The sequence below is a fragment of the Elephantulus edwardii genome, unplaced genomic scaffold (genome assembly GCF_000299155.1).
Source record: "Elephantulus edwardii isolate Elephantulus edwardi_28Jun2011 unplaced genomic scaffold, EleEdw1.0 scaffold00323, whole genome shotgun sequence".
In the NCBI taxonomy this organism is placed as follows: domain Eukaryota; kingdom Metazoa; phylum Chordata; class Mammalia; order Macroscelidea; family Macroscelididae; genus Elephantulus; species Elephantulus edwardii.
In genome coordinates, this window is record NW_006400073.1 from 2,160,548 (window position 1) to 2,184,228 (window position 23,681).

The following is a 23,681-nucleotide window of genomic DNA, read 5'->3' on the forward strand; positions in this document are numbered from 1 at the left end:
TGACTGGGGTGAGATGATATCTCATAGTTGTTTTGATTTGCATCTCTCTTAGAACTAGGGATTTTGAACATTTCTTCATGTGCTTGTTGGCCATCTGAATGTCTTCTTTGGTGAAGTGTCTATTCATATCCTGTGCCCATTTTTCTATTGGATTATTTACCTTTATCTTGTTGTGGTGCTCATTTTTTTTTTACTTTTCAAAAAGAAAACTGAATTGGGGGGTAGACAGGGAGAAAAGTGCAACAATGAATGAATAGAAATCCACAGTCTCTGTAAACTTTCATTAAAATCAATTTAAAATAAATGTATAAAAAGAAGTCTTTTTATGGTCAATGTTGTTAGATGCTATCAAGTCTACTATGGCTCTTAACTACCCTATGAATAAAAACTCTGCATGATCCTCACAGTCTTTGTCAAGTTCAAGTCCACTGTGTGAGTCACCATGTCAATCTATCCTGTTGTGCACAGGATTTTAGACCTGTTATTTCAGAAGAGGATGGCCTGTCCTGTCTGTCTTTGCCTGGAAGCTCTCTGAAACTTGTTCACCAAGGGTGACCCTGCTTGTCTTTGAAATACTGGTGGGATAGCTTCTAGTACCACAGCAACATGGAAGTCACCACAGCACAGCAAACTGACAGAAGAGTGGTCCAGAGCCAAAAGAACACAGATAAATATGTTCATGGTATCCTCTTCTTTGAAGCTATCTGAGCAATAATATCCATCCTCCACACTCTCTCTGAATCTAGCTCGAATTTCTGGCAGTACTCCACTCATGTCCTGCTCCAACCAGTTTGTAATTATCTTCAGTCAGATTGTACTTGCGTGTTATATTAATGCTATTACTTGATAAGCTCCACATTCCATTGAATCCCATTTCTTTGGAATGGACACAATTGTGGATCATTTCCATAAAGTTGAAGTCTTCCTGATTTCTTAGCATAGAGAATATCTAGGGCTGTATCCACTTTTTGGACTATTTCAGCTGATATTTTGTGAAATTTTGGAGTCTTCTTATTTGTTAATATCTTTGTTGTGTTTGAACTTCTTTCTTCAATACTATCTTGATCACATGTAGTTCCTGAAATGGTTGAACACTGGCCAATTCTTAGTACAATCATAAGAGTAATAACATTACAATGCTTCTTTACAGCAATATCATCTAATACTTTCAGAATATGAACTAACGCTCTAAAACAATTTTTGGAATAACATATCCACTACATAAATAAAGGTACATACAGGAACTCAAATCAAGTGTTTTTTACAACCACGCCACTGGATGTTGAAGGATTGTCCATCAGACACTTCCCTTATAGGACTTACTAAGCTTTCTGGGCTTCTGACTTCTAAATGAACCATAGCAATGCTGCTTTTATAGTCTTCTCAAATTGAGACTGTCTAAGATGGTTTGATTGGCAACAGTTCTACTAGGTAACAAAATATAAAATACCCTGACACTATTTCAGGTATTTGTAATTTTAAAATTGGGATATAAAGAGGACTTTTATTATACGTATATGTATGTGTGTGTGTGTGTGTATACACACACACACATAAATATAAAAAACCAATATACCTTCACCTTTCCCTTCCAACAAACTATTGCACAATGAATCACTCTTACAGGATAAAAAATATTGAATGATGAAGATAGGGAACATCATAAATAGCTGGCAGGACAAGCTTCCTCTGGCAAGATGCTGCTACTGGATGCCATCAAGTTGACCAGGATGCAGAGCAATCCTGTGCAAAACAAACTGGAGCCTTGCAGTGTCTGGCACTCTCAGCTCGGTTTCTGTGAGGCTCAAGCTCATTGCTGCACAGACTCTGTATCAACCCATCTTGTTGAGGGTCTTCCTCTCTTTCATTGACCCTGTACTTTTCCCTTCATGATGTCTTTCTTTTGGTCAAAGACTGGCCCCTTCTGACAACATGCCCAAAGGATGTTAGATGAAATTTCACAATGTTAGCCTCCAAAGAGCATTGTTGCTTTAAGTGCTAGGGAGCTGACTATGACTCACGGTGACCCCATGAACAATAGATTTGAATCTAATAATCACCACAATCTCCATCATGGCCAACACATTTTTGTAGTCCTTTCAGAATTTCTTAAGCTCAAGGAACTGAAGAACAAATTCAAACCTCGAGTTGCTACAATAAAGGATGCTTCTGGCAGAATGTTAAATGATCCAGGAGGTATCAAAAGAAGATGGAAGGAATATACTGAGTCATTGTATAGGAAGGAATTGGCAGATACAGAAGAATTTAATGAAATAACTTTGAGCAAGAGCCTATGGTGATGAAGGCAGAAGTTCAAGCTGCTTTGAAGGAAATAGCAAAAAATAAGGGCCCAGGAAATGATGGCAAATAGATGGTATACCAATTGACATATTTCAGCTAACAGATGCTGCCCTGGATGTGCTCACGAAGCTGTGCCAAGAAATCTGGAGAACAACCACTTGGCCAAATGACTGGAAGAGATCAATATTTGTTCCTATTCCAAAGAAGGGTGACTCAACTGAGTGTGGAAACTGTAGAACAACAGCATTGATTTCACATGCAAGCAAGATTCTACTGAAGATTATCCAAAAACGACTGGAACAGTACACCAGCAGAGAACTGCCAGAAGTCCAGGCTGGGTTTAGAAGGGGTCATGGTACTAGGGATATTGTAGCCGATGTTAGATGGATCTTAACTGAAAGCAGAGAATACCAGAAGAATGTCTATCTGTGTTTCACTGATTATGCAAAGGCATTTGACTCTGAGAAGAACGGGAATCCCAGAACATTTAATCATGCTAATGCGAAACCTATACTTGGACCAAGAGGCAGTCGTCAGAACAGAGCAGGGCAACACTGAATGGTTCAAAATTGGGGAGGGTGTGCGCCAGGGATGTGTCCTATCTCCATACCTTCTCAACCTGTATGCAGAGCAGATTATCCGAGAGGCTGGGCTCTATGAGGAGACGTGTGGCGTTAGGATTGGTGGAAGATCTATTAACAATCTGCGTTATACAGATGACACAACCCTGCTTGCTGAAACTGAGGAGGACCTCATGCACTTACTGCAGAAGCTCAAGGACTGCAGCCTTCAGTATAGACTGAGGCTCAATGTCAAGAAGACAAAGATTCTCACCACTGGACCAATTGGTAGCATCAGGATGGATGGCGAAGAGATTGAGATTGTTCACAGCTTCAGTTTGCTCGGCTCCACAGTCAACACTCTTGGCACCAGCAGCCAGGAAATAAAAAAAACGTATTGCGATGGGAAAGTCTGCTGTTAGGGACCTCTTTAAAGTACTCAAGAGCAACGGTGTCTCTTTGGAGACAAAGGTGCGCCTGATACAGGCCATGGTCTTTGCAACCACTGGTTATGCATCAGAGAGGTGGACAATGACTAGGGAGGACAGAAGAAGAAATGACGCCGTTGAGCTGTGGTGCTGGAGAAGAGTATTGAATGTACCATGGACTGACAAGAAAACAAACAGATTCATCCAAGAGAGGGTTAAACCAGGCTGCTCCTCAGAGGCAAGGATTCTGGGGCTTCGCCTGAAATACTTTGGACATGTTGCAAGGAGAGACAGGTCTTTGGAGAGGGACATCATGCTGGGTAGAGTAGAGGGACAGCGCAGGAGGGGAAGACCATCTATGAGGTGGATTGATTCAGTGACTGGCGTAATTGGGATGGGAGTGCCAGAGGCAATGCAATTGGCACAGGACAGAGCAGGGTTTAGGGCTGTTGTACACAGGGTTGCTTTGAGTCGCAAACGACTCGACGGCATATAACCACACAACAACAACAAATATATTAATTATTGCATTCTCTGGCATATGTTAATAATGAAAATAAAAACAAAACAATGTCTCTATAACAACATATATAATTAGTTGATCTTTCCTTTTTTGCAGGCTAAGAAAGAAAGGTTTAGGATAAAAAAATGAGGAATAGAGTAAATAACCTAAGAGTAGATGATGAAATTGGCCACTGAAAGCCTACAGAGTACAACTAGTTGGGCCTGATTTGGAAGAAATCTTCCTTAGTAATCTTCAGGCAATGTGAGGGTATCAGCTCAACCATTTAATGATTCAGATTCATGGAGGATTACCAAACTTGATTTTCCTCCCATAAGTTCAGTTATCCAGCAACATCTTTTATAAGAAATATTCAACAGATGTTTACCACATACAGCTTCTGCTGCCAACCACTATTAGCTATGAGGGGCTCTTTTAAATGAATGAGTATTTATGAAACAAGGGACAATGAATTATGCAGATTATTTCACTAAAACACTAGAATTTTTTTTTCTCCTTCCTTCCTTCCTTCCTTCCTTCCTTCCTTCCTTCCTTCCTTCCTTCCTTCCTTCCTTCCCTCTTTTTTAAAGCTTTTGTACAACTCCATTCTAAAGACCTGCTTTAGATTTCAGGAGACCTCACTGTATATCCCATGTACCACTTCTTCTTCTATTCATGCTCCACAATGCTCTAAGCAGAAAAGCCTGCCTTTTCTGAGACCAGAGACCAATTAGGATTGAACATAGTATTATATGCTGCACAATTAATTAAAAAAAACTATTCAGTAGTTTCTTAAAAAGTTTAAAAAAAACAACCCTATCTTTAAATACTTTATTTAAGCAATTAATTACTTTCAACTAGTTTTATCATAGGAAATATAGACTGTTAAAAGAATTCATTTGTTTGGGTAATAAATTAATTGTTGGAATAAGGTACCAAGCCTGGAATACAGGAGGCTACCTGATACAGAGATTAGAACAGTGACTTCAGCACAGCACAAGTTGTGAGGCTTGGTGCAGGACCGGGCAAGGCTTCATTCTGTTGCAGAAAGGGTTTCTATAAGCCAGTCAGAGCCAGTACTGAGACGTTATATGCAGAACTGTTTGATTTTAGGAAGAAATTAAAGTCCAATAAACAGAAATGACTTTGTCTAAGGTTGAGGGAAGCCGGATATCAAATTTAATACTTTAAGAGTAGACCACATGATATATCAGCATATAAGGGAGGCATAATAGGAGCTAGAGTTGACCCTAAGACACCCAACATTGTTCTTAGTTTGTATTTACTGAATCCCTCCTTCCTGAGATAAGCATAAAGTAAACAATGGAGAGGATCTTGGCCCTATCTGCAAAAGACATCCCCATGATCCCTTGTTTTTGTTTTGTACTCCCTTATGATTTTCCTTTGTTTACCATCCTTATGATTCTCAATAAATACCCAGAGAGGCACAGCTTGAGGCCTTCAGTCATGAAAACTACTCGCCCCCTGTTTTTATGTTCTCTGTTCTATCTCATTCTTGGTAGTCTGTCTCATTATTAATAATTATAAAAACACTTTATCCTTGGTCTGCAACATAAGGTGACAAGAAAGTTAGCAGCAATGACTAAGAGCAAAACATAATAGTCAGTTTAAAGCTAGTTTTTTTTTATTTTATCATCTTTGAAATCCTTAAGTGTATTGCTCGTTTCTAACGGCATGGAGAATCAACATTTTAACTAGGAAAAATGATAAATCAAGGTTCTACTTAGTTTTATATTTACTGCAAAGAACCTATGAGTTTTACAACTCCAAAGAAGTACTATTTCATTCCCATTAGGATAACCAAGATTAAAAAACAAAGAAAACAGAAAATAACAAGGTCAGGAGGAGATGGAGAAAAATTGGAAATCTTATTCACGGCAGAGGTAGTCATCAGAACAGAGCAGGGTAACACTGCACGGTTCAAAACTGGGAAGGGTGTACGCCAGATATGTGTCCTATCTGCACACCCTTTCAACCTGTACGCAGAGCAGATTATCTGAGAGGCTGGGGTCTATGAGAAGTGTGGCGTCTGCACTGGTGGAAGATCTCTTAACAATCTGCATTATACTGATGACATAACCTTGCTTGCTGAAACTGAGGAGGACCTCATGCACTTGCTGCAGAGGGTCAAGGACTGCAGCCTTCAGTATGGACTGAGGCTCAATGTCAAGAAGACAAAGATTCTCACCACTGGACCAGTTGGCAGCATCAGGATGGATGGCGAAGAGATTGAGATTGTTCACAGCTTCAGTTTGCTCGGCTCCAACAGTCAACACTCTTGGCACCAGCAGCCAGGAAATAAAAAACCGTATTGCGATGGGAAAGTCTGCTGTTAGGGACCTCTCTAAAGTACTCAAGAGCAACAGTGTCTCTTTGGAGATGAAGGTACGCCTGATACAGGCCATGGTATTTGCAATCACTTGTTATGCATCGGAAAGTTGGACAATGACTAGGGAGGATAGAAGGAGAATTGATGCCTTTGAGCTGTGATGTTGGAGAAGAGTATTGAATGTACCATGGACTACCAAGAAAACAAACAAGATTCATCCCGGAGAGGGTTAAACCAGGCTATTCCTTGGAGACAAGGATTCTCGGGCTTAGTCTGACATACTTTGGGCATGTTGTAAGGAGGGACAGGTCCTTGGAGAGGGACATCATGCTTGGGAGCGTGGAGGAACAGCGCAGGAGGGGAAGACCCTCTATGAGGTGGATTGATTCAATGACTGGGGTAATCAGGATGGGTATGTCAGAGGCAGTGTGATTGGCACAGGATTGAGCAGGGTTTAGGGCTGTTGTACATAGGGTTGCTATGAGTCGCAAGCCACTTGACGGCACATTAACAACAACAACAAGAACAACAACATTCAAGGCTGACAGAAACGTAAAATGGCATGTTACTGTGAAAAACAGTCTGGAAATTCCTTTAAAAAATTCTAAATCATTTGTTGTTTGCGGCTCTCTTGAATTTTGCTACTGTTACTAGGGTGAGATGAAATCTCACAGTTGTTTTGATTTGCATCTCTCTTAGAGCTAGTGATTTTGAGCATTTCTTCATGTGTTTGTTCGACACCTGAATGTCTTCTTTTGGTGAAGTAAATGAACAATGCTGCAAGGTTGTAGAAAAACTGGAACCCTTATTCACTGCTGGTGGGAGTGTAAAATGGTACAACCACTATGGAAGGCAGGATGGTGCAATTCCACTACTAGGAATATATGCTAAAATCAGAACTGCAACCCAGATATATGCACACCCATGTTTACTGCTGCACTGTTCACAACAGCAAAGAGACAGAATAACTCAAATGCCCATAAACAAACAAATGGATAGAGAAGCTGTGGTACATAATGGAATATTTTGCAGCACTGAAAAACAAGGGACTCATGAAATATTACACAAAATGGGTGACCCTGGAGGACATTGTTGTTGTTGTTGTTGTTGTTGTTAAGTGCCATCGAGTCGCAGGCAACTCATAGCAACCCTAGGAAGGAGAGTCCTCGATGTTTGGATGCCTTTCATCCTCTCTCCAGGTTCACAGGGTTTCCGGAGGCAAGCTATTATGGAAGTGGATGCCACTCCTCCTTCCACACTTGTTTTAATCGGGGAGCTCCACCCCACTCTCTTGTCTGCACTGGGTAGCCAACCATTAATGCATTTGACACATCCGTGTCACAGCTGGAGGACATTACGCTGTGTGAAATACCTCAGTCAAAAAAAGGACAATACTGCAAAATGCCACTGTTATAAGCCAGGACTGGCATGGGGGTTGAGGGAAAACTAAGAAAAGAAGGAATAAACAATGTACACTGCACTAACAACACATGAGAGAAAGAACTGCTTAAAAAGAATGTTGATGCTGTTGTTGTTAAGTGCAGTCATAGTGACCCTATGAACGAAAGACCTGAACACCTGTATAACTTCCATCATTTCTCCAAGTTCATAGGGTTTCCAGAGGAAAGCTCTTTCAGAAGTGGATGTCACTTCTTCGGCCAAACTTGAACCGTGGATCTCCACCAAACACTGTCCACCATGGGTAACCATTATCATATATGACACATCAGTGTCACAGTGTTCAAAGCCACCACAAGTTACCTCTGTACAGCAAAGACCAGTGCTATACCACTTATAAGACTGACCAAAAACAATGAAATCTAGGCCTGAGGATCACAGGCCCAAAGGTCCAACCAAAATTAAGAGCCAAGGTAAGGTTCAAATATGATTAGGTATTATTTGCATGACATCAGTCCAGAATAAGAGCTGCATAGTATTGTGGACTGGGGCAGGGGAATCGTACAACGAAAGATTTTTTTTCAATGAGGAAAGTGAACTGGGGTGTGGCAGAGAGTCAAATGTACAACAATGAATGAATGGAAATCCAAGTTCTCTATAAACTTTCATTAAAATATCAAAAAAAAATTCTTAAAGTGTGGTATGACTCAGCAAGAGCACTTCTAAGGACAAACCTTAGAAATTTAAAGAGGTGACACAAAGTTTCGTGTATATCTATGTTCATCACAGCACTAGTCATAATAACAAAAAGGAGGAAACGACCTCAGAGTTCCAGTAGTAGATGATCAAGAAATTCAAATGAGATGTGGCTGTTGTTGTTATGTGCCACTGAGCTGCTTGCAACTCATAGCGACCCTATGTACAACAGCCCTAAACTCTGCTCTGTCCTGTGCCAATTGCACTGTCTCTGGCACACCCATCCCGATTATTCCAGTCACTGAATCAATCCACCTCACAGAGGACCTCCGCTTCCTGCACTGTCCCTCCACCCTCCTAAGCATGATATTCCTCTCAGAATCCTTGCCTCCAAGAAGCAGCCTGGTTTAACCTTCTCCAGGATGACTCTGTTTTCTAAGCAGTCCATGGTACCTTCAGTACTCTTCTCCAGCACCACAGCTCAAAGGCATCAATTCTCCTTCTATCCTCCCTAGTTATTGTCCAACTCTCTGACGCTAATAAGTGACTGCAAACACCATGACACATGTCAGGTACCCCTCAGTCTCCAGAGTGACACCACTGCTCTTCAGTACTTTGAAGAGGTCCCTAACAGCAGATTTTCCCATCACAATATGTCTTTTAATTTCCTGGCTGCTAGGGCCAAGAGTGTTGACTGTGGATCCAAGCAAACTAAAGCGGTAAACAATCTCAATCTCTTCACCATCCATCCTAATGTTGCCAACTGGCCCAGTGGTGAAGATCTTTGTCTTCTTAACATTGAGCCTCAATCCATATTGAAGGCTGCAGTCCTTGACCCTCTGCAGCAAGTGCATGAGGTCCTCCTCAGTTTCAGCAAGCAGGGTTGTGACAGTGGAATACTAATCAGTGGTTATAGAAATAAGTTCCTGATACATCCTTGAATACAATGACAGTAGATATAACACCACTTTCAGCAAAATGAGTTAATTCTATATAAGATGTACTCATAGCTCAAGATATCTAATAATTACTATGACACTTTGGCTATAGCAATTTAGAGAAGAAAAAAAGAGAAAGCATCTACCACAATAAATGAAAAAGGAAATCTAAGTTTATTGTCATTATCACCTATATTTTTCATTGCAGACAAAAGTTTTATGACAAATTCTGTTTCTTCATGTTTTACAAATATTAAGTATACATAAAAATACCATTTTGGGGACTTTTCACATCTAATTCTTTGTTATGAAGTGTTGGGGGTGCAGTGCATAGCATGCTGAGCTGCTAAACAAAAGGTGAGTCCCTCAAGTTTTCCAACTGCTCCCTGGGGGGAAAATGGACAGTCTCCTCCCATGATGAGTTACACAGGGACCCGGAGAAGGAGCCACCATGAATGGCAATTGACTCAACAGCAGGACGTTTGGTTTTGGTATCATTCTTTGTTTACTTAATTGTTAACTTAATTCTACTTACCTGGAATCCATGCTTGCCTCTCCACCATGTGCTTAATACTTTGGGGGGCATATCAATAACGGAAACAATGTCCCCCACCTAGGAAAAACAAAATTTAAGTATATTAGACATATTTTAAGCCAGGTTTTATGTCTATAGTCTAAATGAGAAATCTATAAAAAGAATTAAATGCTTTCTTATAGTATTTTATTATGTAAAAATGAACCACCACTTTCTTTAAAAAAAACACACCTCAATAATCTGACTATTAAGGTAATGTCTAAAAGGTTAAGCAGCACAAAGACTATGATCCAACTGAAGTGCAGTAAATTTAAAAAGAGAGAAAATAATGAACCATAGTATTTTTGAATGATAGCTATCACAATACAAATAAAGTACTTTGTTTCTACTGGCACTGTCAAATTGTCTCATAAAGAACACTTTTAAACGCTTATGTTTAGAAAAAGGGATGCTTATATTAATACTACATTAGTGAGTAAATATTTGTATTTAGAAATATGACAGCTTCGACTAATACTACACATAGTGCGTGTGTCCCATGTGGCAATCACTGTGCTTAGCACTTGACATATCTTAGTTAATCATACAGGAAATGGTCTAAGATGTTTGAAATCTCTAAATTATTCTCTGTAAGTGGAAAATTGATAACTACTTTACTTCTTTCAGGAGCCTTGGAGACACAGTGGCTAACTGAAAAGTCTATGGTTTGAACTGACGAGCAGTTCCACAGGAGAAGATGTGGGAGTACGCTTCTGAAATGATATACAGGCATGGCAAGCTTAAGGTGAAGCTCAACTCCACTGTGCAGAGCTGCTAGGCATTGGAATTAGCCTGATGGCAAAGAGTATACACTCCTTTTAACTGAGGGTGTAACTCAACTCACTGCCATCAAGTGCAAATCAGCTCATGATTGAGCTTTCTGAGGCAGTAAATCACATGAGGGGAAATTGGTTGTTTTTCTCCAGAGAAATTGCTGGTGGATTCGAACTGGTGAAGAAGTGAGAATGGTACAAAATTTATCCACTATAAACAGCTGACTTTCTTCACTGTAAAAAAATAACCTAGTGACTTTGCATGAACTTATAAAAAGGCATAATATAAGAATTAAAAGAATATATTTAAAAGATTTTTATTTGTGTACCTTACATGGCCCCTGAAATATCTTTAAGAACCCAGCTGCTCCTCACCAAAGCGGGATGCAGAACACTGTTGTTGTGGACTGTGTTGGGTCACAAGGCCCTGATGTACCCTGATACTATATCATAAGGTTCTTATACCAGTGACTCACTCCTGCAGGCTGTTTAATAGTAATTAAGAAGTTTGCATAACTTTGCCTCCATTTAAGTCTGCTATATACATAGATATAGTTATAACAATTAAAATAACTTTCACCTGAAATTAACATGTATATGTATCATTTGTCAAAACTAAGCAGGGCCACGTGGGTAGTCCCTTCACTTGTGACTATTCCTCTTATCTGTCTGCCTATACATCCTACTATAAATGAATATTTATTATTGCTGACATTACAGCACAAAACAACAAAATAATTTCTTTTAAATAAAATTTTTATTGTATATTGGTTTGCTTACAATGTTTGTATATGTTGCTTTTCACACCAGATCTTTCCCATTTCCTTTACCCATCCCTCTCTCCACTCACCAAATTGTGCAACCCTATGATTAAGCACCTCCCCAATCCTCAGCCCTCTGTTCTCACTCACTGCATCTTCATACATATCCTACAATAACGGTCTTAAACAGTATTTGTCCTTATGGGACTGAGTTAGTTCACTCGGCATAATGCTCTCCAGTCCCTCCAGTTAGGCAGTGATTTACAAAGTCATTCCTCCTGCGTACTGCATAATATTCCATCAAATGAATGTACCATAATTTCTCAATCCATTTGATTATGGTTGGACATCTGTGCTACTTCCATGTTCCTATGATGGTGAATAATGGTGCAATAAATACTGGTGTACAAGTCTCCATTCGTGCCTCAGTTCTCATTTTCTCTGAGAAGAATGGGAATCCCAGAACACTTGATCATTCTAATGCGAAACTTATACTTGGACCAGGAGGCAGTCATCAGAACAGAGCAAGGGAACACTGCATGGTTCAAAATTGGGAAGGGCATACGCCAGGGATGCATCCTATCTCCATACCTTTTCAACCTACATGCAGAACAGATTATCCAGGAGGCTGGGCTCTATGAGGAGAAATATGGGGTCAAGATTGGTGGACGATTTATCAACAACCTGCGTTATGCAGATGACACAACCCTGCTTGCTGAAACTGAGGAGGACCTGAAGCGCCTGCTGCAGAGTGTCAAGGACTGCAGCCTACAATATGGATTGAGGCTCAATGTCAAGAAGACAAAGATTCTCACCACTGGACCAATTGGCAGCATCAGGATGGATGGTGAAGAGATTGAGATTGTACACAGCTTTAGTTTGCTTGGCTCCATAGTCAACAGTCTTGGCACCAGCAGCCAGGAAATTAAAAGGCACATTGCCATGGGAAAGTCTGCTGTTAGGGACCTCTCCAAAGTGCTGAAGAGCAATGGTGTCTCTCTGGAGACTAAGGTGCGTCTGATACAGGCTATGGTCTTCGAAATCACTTGTTATGCATCAGAGAGTTGGACAATGACCAAGGAGGATAGAAGGAGAATTGATGCCTTTGAGCTGTGGTGCTGAAGAAGAGTATTGAGAATACCATGGGCTGCTAGCAAAACAAACAGATTTGTCCTGGAAAGGGTTAAACCGGGTGGCTCCTTGGAGGCAAGGATTCTGAGGCTCCGTCTAGCATACTTTGGACATGGTGTGAGGAGAGACCAGTCCTTGGAGAGGGACATCATGCTTGAGAGGGTGCAGGGACGGCGCAGGAGAGGAAGGCCCTCTATGAGGTGGATTGATTCGGTGACTGGGATAATTGGAATGGGAGTGTCAGAGACAGTGCGATTGGCACAGGACAGAGCGGAGTTTAGGGCTGTTGTACATAGGGTCGCTATGAGTCGCAAGCGACTCGACGGCACATAACAACGACAGCGTACTTCAAACAGTGGAATACCTGGATCATATGGAATGTCTACGTTCAGCCTTTTGAGGAACCACCTAACTGCCTTCCAGGATGGTTGTACCATTTTATAACCCTACCAACAGTGTATATGAGTTCCTACCTCACCAAAAGGATGTGTCTTTTGCATAATGTAGGTTGTTGACGAGTCTTCCTCCAAGCCTGATGCCACATTCCTCCTCATAAAATCCTATTTCTCAAACGATCTGTTCTGCATATAGGTTGAAAAGGTATGGAGGCAGGATGCATCCCTGATGCACTTTATTCCTGATTTTGAACAATGCAGTGTTTCCCTGCTCTGTGTAGAGGACTGCTTCCTGGTCCAAGTACAAGTTTCACATAAGCACAATAAAGTATTATGGGATTCAAATTTTCCTCAAGGTTAGCCACAATTTGTTGCGATCCAATAGTGCTTGCTAAAAAAAAAATAGTGCTTGCTGCTGAAGATTAAGGAGTGTTGTATTCAATACGGATTGAAGTTCAACAACAAGAAGACAAAGATTCTCACCATTGGGCCAACTGGCAATACTGTGTGATAGATGGAGAAGAGACTGAGGTTGCTAATGATTGCAGCTTGCTCAGCTCCACAATCAATACTCTTGGTACCAGCATTCAGGAAATGAAAATTTTCCAATTGCACTGGGAAAATCTGCTGTCAGGGACCTCTCCAGAGTACTGAAAAGCAACGATGTCAATCTAGACACTAAGGTGCGCCTAATACAGGCCATGGTCTTCACAATTACTTCCTTGGCATCAGAGAACTAGACAATGACTAAGGATGACAGTTTAATTGATGCTTTCAAATGTTGGTGCTAGGGAAGAGTCTTGAACATACCATGGACTGCCAAGAAAACATGTAAGTCTTGGAAAGAGTGAAACCAAGTGATTCTGAAGATCCCTCTTACATATTTTTCACACATGGCCAGGAGAGACTTGTCCTTTGGAGAAGGACATCACACTCAGGAGGGTGGAGTGACAGCAAGGAGAGGAAGACTCTGGATGAGACTGAAACATCGCCTGGGGCAATGGAAGTTGGTGTGCTGAAATTAGTGAGACTGGCTCAGACAGGGCAGGGTTCAGAGCTGCAGTACACAGGGTGGCTATGGGTGACAAGTGACTCGACAGTACATAAGAACAACAATGTCTTGCCACATCCTCTCCATTATATATTAACTTGCTGTTAAACTGTTAAACTCTGCTACTATTATTGAGATGGATGAGATGGTATCTCATTGTGGTTTTGATTTGCATCTCTCTCATTTCAGTGATTTTGAGCATTTCTTCATGTGTCTGTTGGCCATCCAAATATTTTCCTCTGTGAAAAGTCTTTCTACGTCTTTTGCCCATTTTGTAATTGTTGCCAGTCTTTTTCCTGTGTAGGTCCTGTAGAATTCTGTAAACTGTTCATATGATAACTTTGTCTAAAATGGTATTGACAAATCTTTTTTTCCCCAGTCAGTAGGTTTTCTTTTCACCCTGTTGGGAAAAGATTTTGATGCAAACAGGAATTTAATCTTTAGAAAGTCACACTCAACAAATTTACCCACTCAAGATAGTGCATTTATAGCTGTATTTGGCAGTCTGTTTAAACCATAGACTAAGCCGTCTAAACTTGAACCCAGCTTGTCTCTGATGAACTTTATGGTTTGGGGTTTTACTCCCAGGTCTCTGATCCACTTTGCGCTGATTTTTGTGTATGGTGTGAGATATTGATCCTGTTAAAGCTTTCTGGAAGTAGCAGTCCAGTTTTGCCAGCACCATTTTGTAAAAAGTTGTTATTTCCTCATTTGATAGTTTTGATTTCCTTGTCAAATATAGACTGACCACTGACCATAGATAGCTGGGTCTATTTCTGGGTTCCCAATTCTGTTCCATTGGCCTATGTGCCTGTCATGCTACCAGTACCACACTGTTTCAGTTACTACCGCTGTATGTTTTTAAGGTCATGGAGTGACTGTTTCCCTTTCAATCTCTTTGAAAAACAAATTTGGTTTGTATTTGGATTGTGCTGAACATATAGATTGTTTATGGTAGAACTGTCATTTTTGCAATATTGAATCTTCCTATCCAAGAAAAGGGCACATTTTTCCATTTATTTAGGACTTTTATTGAGTCTTACAGGGATGTTCTGTAGTTTTCTTTGTACAGGTCTTCTGTGTCTCTAGTTAAGTTTACTCCCACGTATACCAATTTGTGGTTGGCTGCTGTAAATGGTATACTGCTTTCATGGTTTCCTTCTCTGAGTTCTCTGTCACTGTAGAGGAATCTCACTGATTTTTGGATATTGATCTTCTATCCTGCCACTCTACTAAATTAGTCTACTAACACTAACAGTTTGAGATTTTTGTTGTTGTAGCCTTGAGATTTTCTGTGTACAATAACATATCATTTGCGTATTGTGATAGTTTAACTATCTCTTTGCTGACCTAAATGCCTTTAGTTCCTTCTCTTGTCCTATTGCTCTAGCAAGCACTTCCAGTACAATATTTAATAGAAGTCAAGACAGTGGGCATCCTTATCTGGTCCCTGTTGACAATTGCTTTCAGTCTTTCTCCATTGAGAGCAATACTGGAACTTGGTTTTACACATACACATTTTTTCTAAGAAGAAATCATTAAAATAAAATTTTGATTTATTATTGGGCAACACTGCTTCACATATATACCAAACAGGCCAAAAAAACCCCAAACAAACAAACCAAAAAACCCCAGCAACTTAATAGACCAAAAAAAAAAAAAACCAAAAAACCAAAAAAAAACAAAACCAAAATCAAAACCAACTACTTTTAGTAAAGCTGAGTACATACACAAACAAAGATACTGGAATGCTTGAAATAAGATTTCATTTGTGTGTGCGTGTGTGTGTGTGTGTTTTTCTTTTTTCACAAGGTTGGCTTTTTTTTCTTCTCCTCTGAGATTATAATAAACATGGTCACACCATAAGTCAAGTAAAAATTAGGACAAGGAATGCTCTGAAGGCTGGTTAGGTCATCCCAAGAGCATTAGAAATGGCTGACCCTTAACAATATGTACAAAATATAAAATTCATATAAAAATACAAACAGATTTTTCCTTTTTAAAGTACTTTTAAGAAAAAAAAGGGCCTTGCAAGTTTTGGTTCTTTCTCTTCCCCATGTTGCAAATTAATGTTGTGGGTTTGGTTTGGTGGTGGTAAGTATATATCAATTGCAGGTGGTGCTGTCCAAGGTGGGCAGGCGGGACTCTCTACTAAATGATGACCATGGATAGGTTCTATGACTTGAAGTGGAAAGTAAAGAGGACACAGAGGCATTTCATTTTTTCTCTTAAATTTAACTTCTCCTTTTTGGCTGTCTAGTCATCCTCTTTGGTCTTCTGCTTCTTGGTGTCACCACCACCATACTCATCATTTTCAGGTGCTCATTTGCCCGTAGCTGCCTCAGCCTCATCTTCATCACCATCCTCTTCTTCATGATCACTTTCTTCCTCTTCCTCTACGCCCACCTTATTCCTCCTCATCTACCGCACTGTCAGCTTCCTGTTCCCCATCTTCCTTGTTACCATTCCAGTTAGTTAGCAGGGGCATTTCTTACATTCTCTGCTTCCTCTGCCACCTCCTTCAAGACCTTGGTGGTGATCGCAGAGCTAGTGTTCATAGCCATGTCTAAAATGGTGGGCCAATGCAGTGATCCAATGCAGCAGATTCCAAGAAAGTGTGAGTTTGAGGACTCTGGTGAGAAAGCTTCCGGAGGCTGTGGTGGCTGGCAGAGGAGGAAGAAGAGGAGGCAGAAGAAGGGGTGGAGGAAGAAGAGGAGGAGAAGGAAGAGGAGGAGAGAAAAAAGGAGGCAAGCAGTGTACATGGCAGCAGTGAGTGAGGAGCCGGACCAGGAACATTGCAAGGATGGTTTTTTAGAGTAGCCAGTGAAGTGCACCATTTACATTTCACTCTTTTCAGGAAATTCTCATCTATTCCAATTTTCCTTAGATTAGGGATAGATTTTGTCAAATGTCGTTTCTGCATCAAATGCTAAGATCATATGGCTCTTGTTATTTGTTTTGTTAATATGGTGAATTACGTTGACTGCTGTAGTTTTTTTTATGGTGAACCATTCATGCATACCTGTTATGAATCCCACTTAGTCATGGTGAATTACTTTTTGATGTGCTTTTGGATTCTATTGGCTAGGATTTTGTTAAGGATTTTTGTATCTATATTCATGAGATATGTTGGTCTGTAGTTTTCTTTTTTGGTATTATCTTTGCCTGGTGGTGGTATTAGGGTATGCTTGCTTAATAATGACTCTGGAAGACACTAAATTAATTTTAATACTATATTAGAGTTATGTTGTTGTTATGTGCCATCGAGTTGTTTGCGACTCATAGCGACCCTATGCACAACAGCCCTAAACCCTGCTCTATCCTGCGCCAACCGCACCACCTCTGACACACCCATCCCGATTACCCCAGTCACTGAATCAATCCATCTCATAGAGGGTCTTCCCCTCCTGCGCTGTCCCTCCACCCTCCCAAGCATGATGTCCCTCTCCAAGGACCCGTCCCTCCTGGCAACATGTCCAAAGTATGTCACACGAAGCCACAGAATCCTTGCCTCCAAGGAGTAGCTTGGTTTAATCCTCTCCAAGATGAATCTGTTTGTTTTCCTGGCAGTCCATGGTACATTCAGTACTCTTCTCCAGCACCACAGCTCAAAAGCATCAACTCTCCTTCTATCCTCCCTAGTCATTGTCCAACTCTCTGATGCATAACAAGAGATTGCAAAGACCATGGCCTGTATCAGGTGCACCTTAGTCTCCAGAGAGACACCGTTGCTCCTGAGTACTTTAGAGAGGTCCCTAACCACAGACTTTCCCATCGCGATATGCTTTTTGATTTCCTGACTGCTGGTGCCAAGAGTGTTGACTGTGGAGCCGAGCAAACTGAAGCTGTGAACAATCTCAAACTCTTCGCCATCCATCCTGACGCTGCCAATTGGTCCAGTGGTGAGAATCTTTGTCTTCTTGACATTGAGCCTCAGTCCATACTGAAGGTTGCAGTCCTTGACCCTTCGAAGCAAGTGCATGAGGTCCTCAGTTTCAGCAAGCAGGGTTATGTCATCTGCATAATGGAGATTGTTAATAGATCTTCCACCAATCCTGATGCCACAATTTTCTTCATAGAGCCCAGCCTCTCGGATAATCTGCTCTGCATACATGTTGAAAAGGTATGGAGACAGGATGCATCCCTGGTGTACACCCTTACCAATTTTGAACCATGCAGTGTTACCCTGCTCTGTTCTGACTACTGCCTCTTGGTCCAAGTATAGGTTTCGCACTAGCACAATTAAATGTTCTGGGATTACCATTCTTCTCAGAGTCAGCCACAGTTTGTTATTATCCACACAGTCAAATGCCTTTGCATAATCAATGAAACACAGATAGACATTCTTCTGGTATTCTCTGCTTTCAGCCAAGATCCATCTAATATCAGCAACAATATCCCTAGTACCACGACCCCTTCTAAACCCAGCCTGGACTTCCGGCAGTTCTCTGATGATGTGCTGTTCTAATCCTTTTTGGATAACCTTCAGTAGAATCTTGCTTGCATGTGAAATCAATGACACTGTTCTGTAGTTTCCACACTCAGTTGGGTCACCTTTCTTTGGAATGGGAACAAATATAGATCTCTTCCAGTCAGTTGGCCAAGTGGTTGTTCTCCACATTTCTTGGCACAACTTGGTAAGCACATCCAGGGCAACATCTGTTTTCTGAAATACTTCAATTGGTATACCATCTATTCCTGGGGCCTTATTTTTTGCTATTTCCTTGAACTTCTTCCTTCATCACCATAGGCTCTTGCTCATATGCTATTTCATTAAATTATATTCTTCAATAAAAAAAGTTATACTGCTGATGATAAAAATATTGTTAAACTATGTTATTTAGGTTAGTATATTCTTGTAGGTCATCCAATAGACTGTGGAAATTAACAAAAAATATCATTGATTATCACATTTAAGCAAGATTCTGCTGAATATTATCCAAAAATGACTGGAGCAGCATATCAATGGAGAACTATCAAAAGTGCAGACTGGGTTTAGAAGGGGTTGTGGTTCTAGGGATTTTATAGCTAATGTTAGATGGATCATGGATGAAAGCAGGGAGTACCAGGAATGTCTACCTGTGTTTCATTGATTATGCAAAGGCATTTGATTGTGTGGATCACAACAAACTGTGGCTGACTCTGAGAAGAATGGGAATCTCAGAACACTTGATTGTGCTAATGCAAAACCTATAATTGGACCAGGATGCAGTCGTCAGAACAGAGCAAGGAAACACTGCATGGTTCAAAATCGGGAAGGATGTACACCAAGGATATGTCCTACCTCCATACCTTTTCAATTTATAGGCAGAACAGATTATACAGGAGGCTGCGTCTGTATGAGGAGAAGTGTGGCATCAGGATGAGAAGAAGATTCATCAACAATCTACGTTATGCAGATGACACACCCCTGCTTGCTGAACCTGAGGAGGACCTGAAGCGCTTGCTACAGAAGGTCAAAGGACTACAGCTCCTTTGGATTGAGGCTCAATATCAAGAAGACAAAAATTCTCAACCACAGGGTTAATTGGCAGCATTAGTAATGGATGGTGAAGAGATTGAGATTGTTAACAGCTTTAGTTTGCGTGGCTCCACAGTCAATATTCTTGGAACCAGCAGCCAGGAAATTAAAAGACGTATTGTGATGGGAAAGGCTGCTGTTAAAAAGTGTGCTCTCCAAAGTACTGAAGAGCAATGGTATCACCCTGGAGACAAAGGTGCTCCTGATACGGGCCAGGGTCTTTGCAGTCACTTGCTATGCGTCACAGAGCTGGACAGTAACAAGGGAGGATAGAAGGATAATGAAGCCTAAGCTGTGGGGTTGGAAAAGAGTATTGAATATACTATGGACTACTAAAAAAATGAACAGGGTCATCCTCGAGATGGTTAAAGCAGGCTGCTCCTTGAAAGTAAGAATTCTGAAGCTTCATCTGACATACTTTGGACATGTTGCAAGGAGGGATCAGTCCTTAGAGAGGAACATCATGCTTGGGAGGGTGGAGGGACAGCGCAGGAGAGCAAGACCCTGAGGTGGATTGATTCAATGACTGGGGTAATCAGGGTGGGTGCGTTGGAGACAGTGAGATTGGCACAGGATAGAACAGGGTTTAGGGTTGCTATGAGTCGCAGGCGACGCGACAGCATATAACAGCAACAACAACAACAACATTCTTATAGGACTTTTTCTTAGTTGATTCCAAAATGGTTCTTCAAGTCTAAAATAGGCCACCTTTATAAAGACATAATTACTTATTGATAGGACATCTTTCAAGGTTTTGTGCAATATCCAAAACTGTGGTTTGAGAACAATTAAAACACCATTTTAAACTACTAGTTTTGAACTGAATAATCTGCTGATATCTCATATCACGTAGTATTTCTTTTTAGAGAGAGAAAAACTAAATCCCTTCCTCTAGAACCTCACAGCAGTAAATCAATTTTGCAACAAATATTGAGAATACAATAGCATTAGATATAGAATAAAAACAGAAGATTCAGATCTTGTTCAAAAGATGATCATTGTATATGGGGAGAAAATTGGCACAATTATGATCAAATGTAATACATTACATGCTAGAGGTAGGCTATGAAGACACGTCAGAGTAACATTCAATCCACTCTTTTTGGGAGTATGTATTTGCATGGATTTGGGATAGAAAGATCAAAAATGGCTTCTCAGAAGAAGTGATTTTTCAGAATGATAAACAAAAATGGAAGTCATTCAAAGCTGAATGATAATGAAAATACAGACAGCCTGGAGAATGAATATTTTAATTAAAATAGATAGAGTTAAAGATGAGAGTGGCCAGAGAGCAAGAACTAATTACTGATTACCTCTAAGGTCAGCTCATCAGGGGCCCGAGCAGTATACCTCTTGATAACGTGGGCAGCACCAACAGCAGGCGTGTTGATGGATGATTCCTCATGAACTAGGAGGTGATTCCCCTTATTGTCAATCTGTGATAAAAATATGCACCATGAAATGCTCAAAACATGGACTGCAGTTTTCTCTTGTTATAAATGTTCAAATTGATTTAGGAGTAATTAACTTCAAAACAGAACAAAAAACTACTGTTGAGTGCTTAAAATATACCAGTCATTGCACTATACATGCGGCTATATGATTTCATGTAATCTTCATAATATTAAAGTCTAATTATTATCAATGATTTTACTGTAGCCTTAACTCCATGGATCCCATCAATTCTGTGCCCTGGTGCCTGGCAACACCTGGACACCATCTCATAACACTTCAGGAAAACACAAATTTCAGATGGTTCCACAATTTTCACTTTTGTAGCAGGTTGTGACTTATGTTTGTTTTTTTTAATTTTTTTATACTTGTATTCCTAAAAAAAGTGCTCCAACAGAATGTGGAAATTATTGAACAATATCATTCATACTACGTGCAAGCAAAATCTTGTTGATGAGTAAAAATATCTAGAACAATAAATCAACAGAGAATTGCCAAAAATTTAAGCCAAATTTAGAAGAGACCATGGCCACTCAAAGACATCAATGCTGATGTTTAGTTGGCAGAAATCAGAGAATACCAGAAGGATCTCTATCTGTGTTTTGAATATTCAAAGGCATTTTACTGTGTCTATCATAATAAATTATGGCTAATGTTAAGCAGAACGGGAATCCTAGAACACATAATTATGCTCTTCTGAAACTTATACCCAGATCAAAGCACAGCTGTCAAAACAGAGCAAGTGAAGAATGCATATTTTAAAATCAAGAGAGGTGTGTGTCAGGGTTGTATCTTTTCTGCATACCTATTCAATCTGTACGCTGAACAAATCACTCAAGAAGGTGGACTTATGAAAAAATGTGGCACCAAATTTGGAGGAAAAGTCATCAACAACCTACCCTATATAGAGGATACAACTCTGCTTGCTGAAAGTGAGGAGGACTCAAAGACCTTGCTGCAGAAAATCAAGGACTACAGCTTTCAATATGGATTACATTTCAACATCAAGAAAACAAAAAATCTTCACCACTGGGCCAAAAGACAATATTATGATAGATGGCAAGAAGACTGAAGCTGTTACTAATTTAATCTTAACTTGGATCCATACCTTTGGTATCAGCAGTCAAAAATTCAAAAGACATATTGCATTGAGAAAGTCGGCTGGCAGTGATCCCCAGAATGCTGAAGAGCAACAATGTAAATTGAAAGGCTTAACGTGCCCCATCAACAAATGAATGGATAGAGAAGCTATGGTATGTTCACACAATGGAATACTATGCTGCATTGAAAAACAAGGAACTCATACAATACTATTCAAAATGGGTGAATCTGAAGAACAATATGTTGAGTGAAGTATCCCAGTCACAAAAGGACAAATATTGCATGGTACCACTGTTCTAAAACAGGACTGACCTTGGGGTTGGGAAGAGACTGAGAAAGATGGGTTCAATAATGTATAGTGCACTGAAACAGATGAGGGAGAAAACTGTTTAAAAGGGAGATGTGATTAGGTATTTCTGTCATGACAGGAGTCTAGAGCAATGGCTACATGCTGGAGTACACCTGAATTTTTCTTTTACTTTTCCAGGAGGGTAGTGTTCTGGGCAGGAGGGTTGGGAGGGGAGAAATGTGCAACAATGAATGAATGGAAATCCAAAGTCTCTGTAAATTTTTAGAAAATTTAATAAAAAATTCAAATTTTAAAAAGTTTAAGTTAGAATAAGGAAGGCAATGGATTTATAACTGCTCATGCTAATAACACTGTATCATGGCATGCAGGAGGAATAGTGGAACTATACCCACATTTACAATATTCTTCTTACCAAAACCATTTATGGAAAATAGGAACTGCATTGGAACACGTATCTCTGGACTGGAAATGATCATACTGTTAATATTTCTAGCCTTAAACTTAAAAGATTAAATTGTTCAAAATTATTTGTTATATGTTTAAATTTTCCCTCTTTTAACAACTGGGATCTAGAGGGAGGAGAAAAGACCAGAAAAAGGCCAAAATTATTGGGACAGCTATTGTTGCCAGTTTAGGGTCTGTCAGAAAAAGGAAGTCTTACTCATAAACAATGCCACCCAAAGGTAATAGAGGAGGTCAGAATTGCTTCCACTGTGGAAAGCTGGGCCACTTCAGTAGACAGAGTCACAGACATGAGCCACAGACAGGCAAGGGAGTAGAGAGGAAGCTCCCACTCACTTGCTTTAAGTGTGGACATTAATATGAAGGACACATGGCCAAGGATGGCCCACAGGTCCTTGTGGCTGACAGGACTGACAGGCCCCAGCTCCCAGCTGGAAACAAAGGAAGACGCTTCAATGATTTAGATTCCCCCAGAAGAGGCGCGGGTGAGCATAAACATTACTGGTAAGTATATTAATTTTTCTCCTGGACACAAGAACCTATTATTTGGTCCTAAAAGCCTTCTGACGTCCCAACTCTTCGCACTATTTCTTAGTTGTTGGAACTGACGGAAAACCTCATAAGCACCTCCTTACTTCACCTCTGCCTTGCACGCGGTCTTCCGAGTTGTAAAACAACCCAGTGGTAGATGGAACTTGGTCCAGGACTTAAGAACAATAAACAACGTAGTTGAGCCTCTACATCTTGTTGTTGCTAACCTTTATATTATAATAGACAAAGTGCTAGTCAATAAGCCTTTTATTTTAAGAACTACCTTCCCTCGGTAATTTGATTTGTGCCACTGTTGGAACCTCTACTTGGAATATTATTGCTTTTAATTTTGGAACATTGCATGGTTCAAAATTGGGAAGGGCATATGCCAGGGATGCATCCTATCTCCATACCTTTTCAACCTATATGCAGAACAGATTATCCGG

General features: G+C 40.3%; 1 protein-coding gene across 1 annotated transcript in view; it reads right to left on the reverse strand.

Moving 5' to 3' along the window:
* Positions 1–23,681, reverse strand: part of ARHGAP32 (Rho GTPase activating protein 32) — a 385,046-nt gene that overhangs the window by 187,880 nt on the left and 173,485 nt on the right. The window contains exons 8-9 of the mRNA XM_006901383.1: positions 20,693–20,815; positions 9,709–9,786 (exon numbers count right to left, since the gene is read on the reverse strand). Of these exons, the coding sequence (XP_006901445.1) occupies positions 9,709–9,786; positions 20,693–20,815 (201 nt within the window). The remainder of the gene's footprint in view (positions 1–9,708; positions 9,787–20,692; positions 20,816–23,681) is intronic.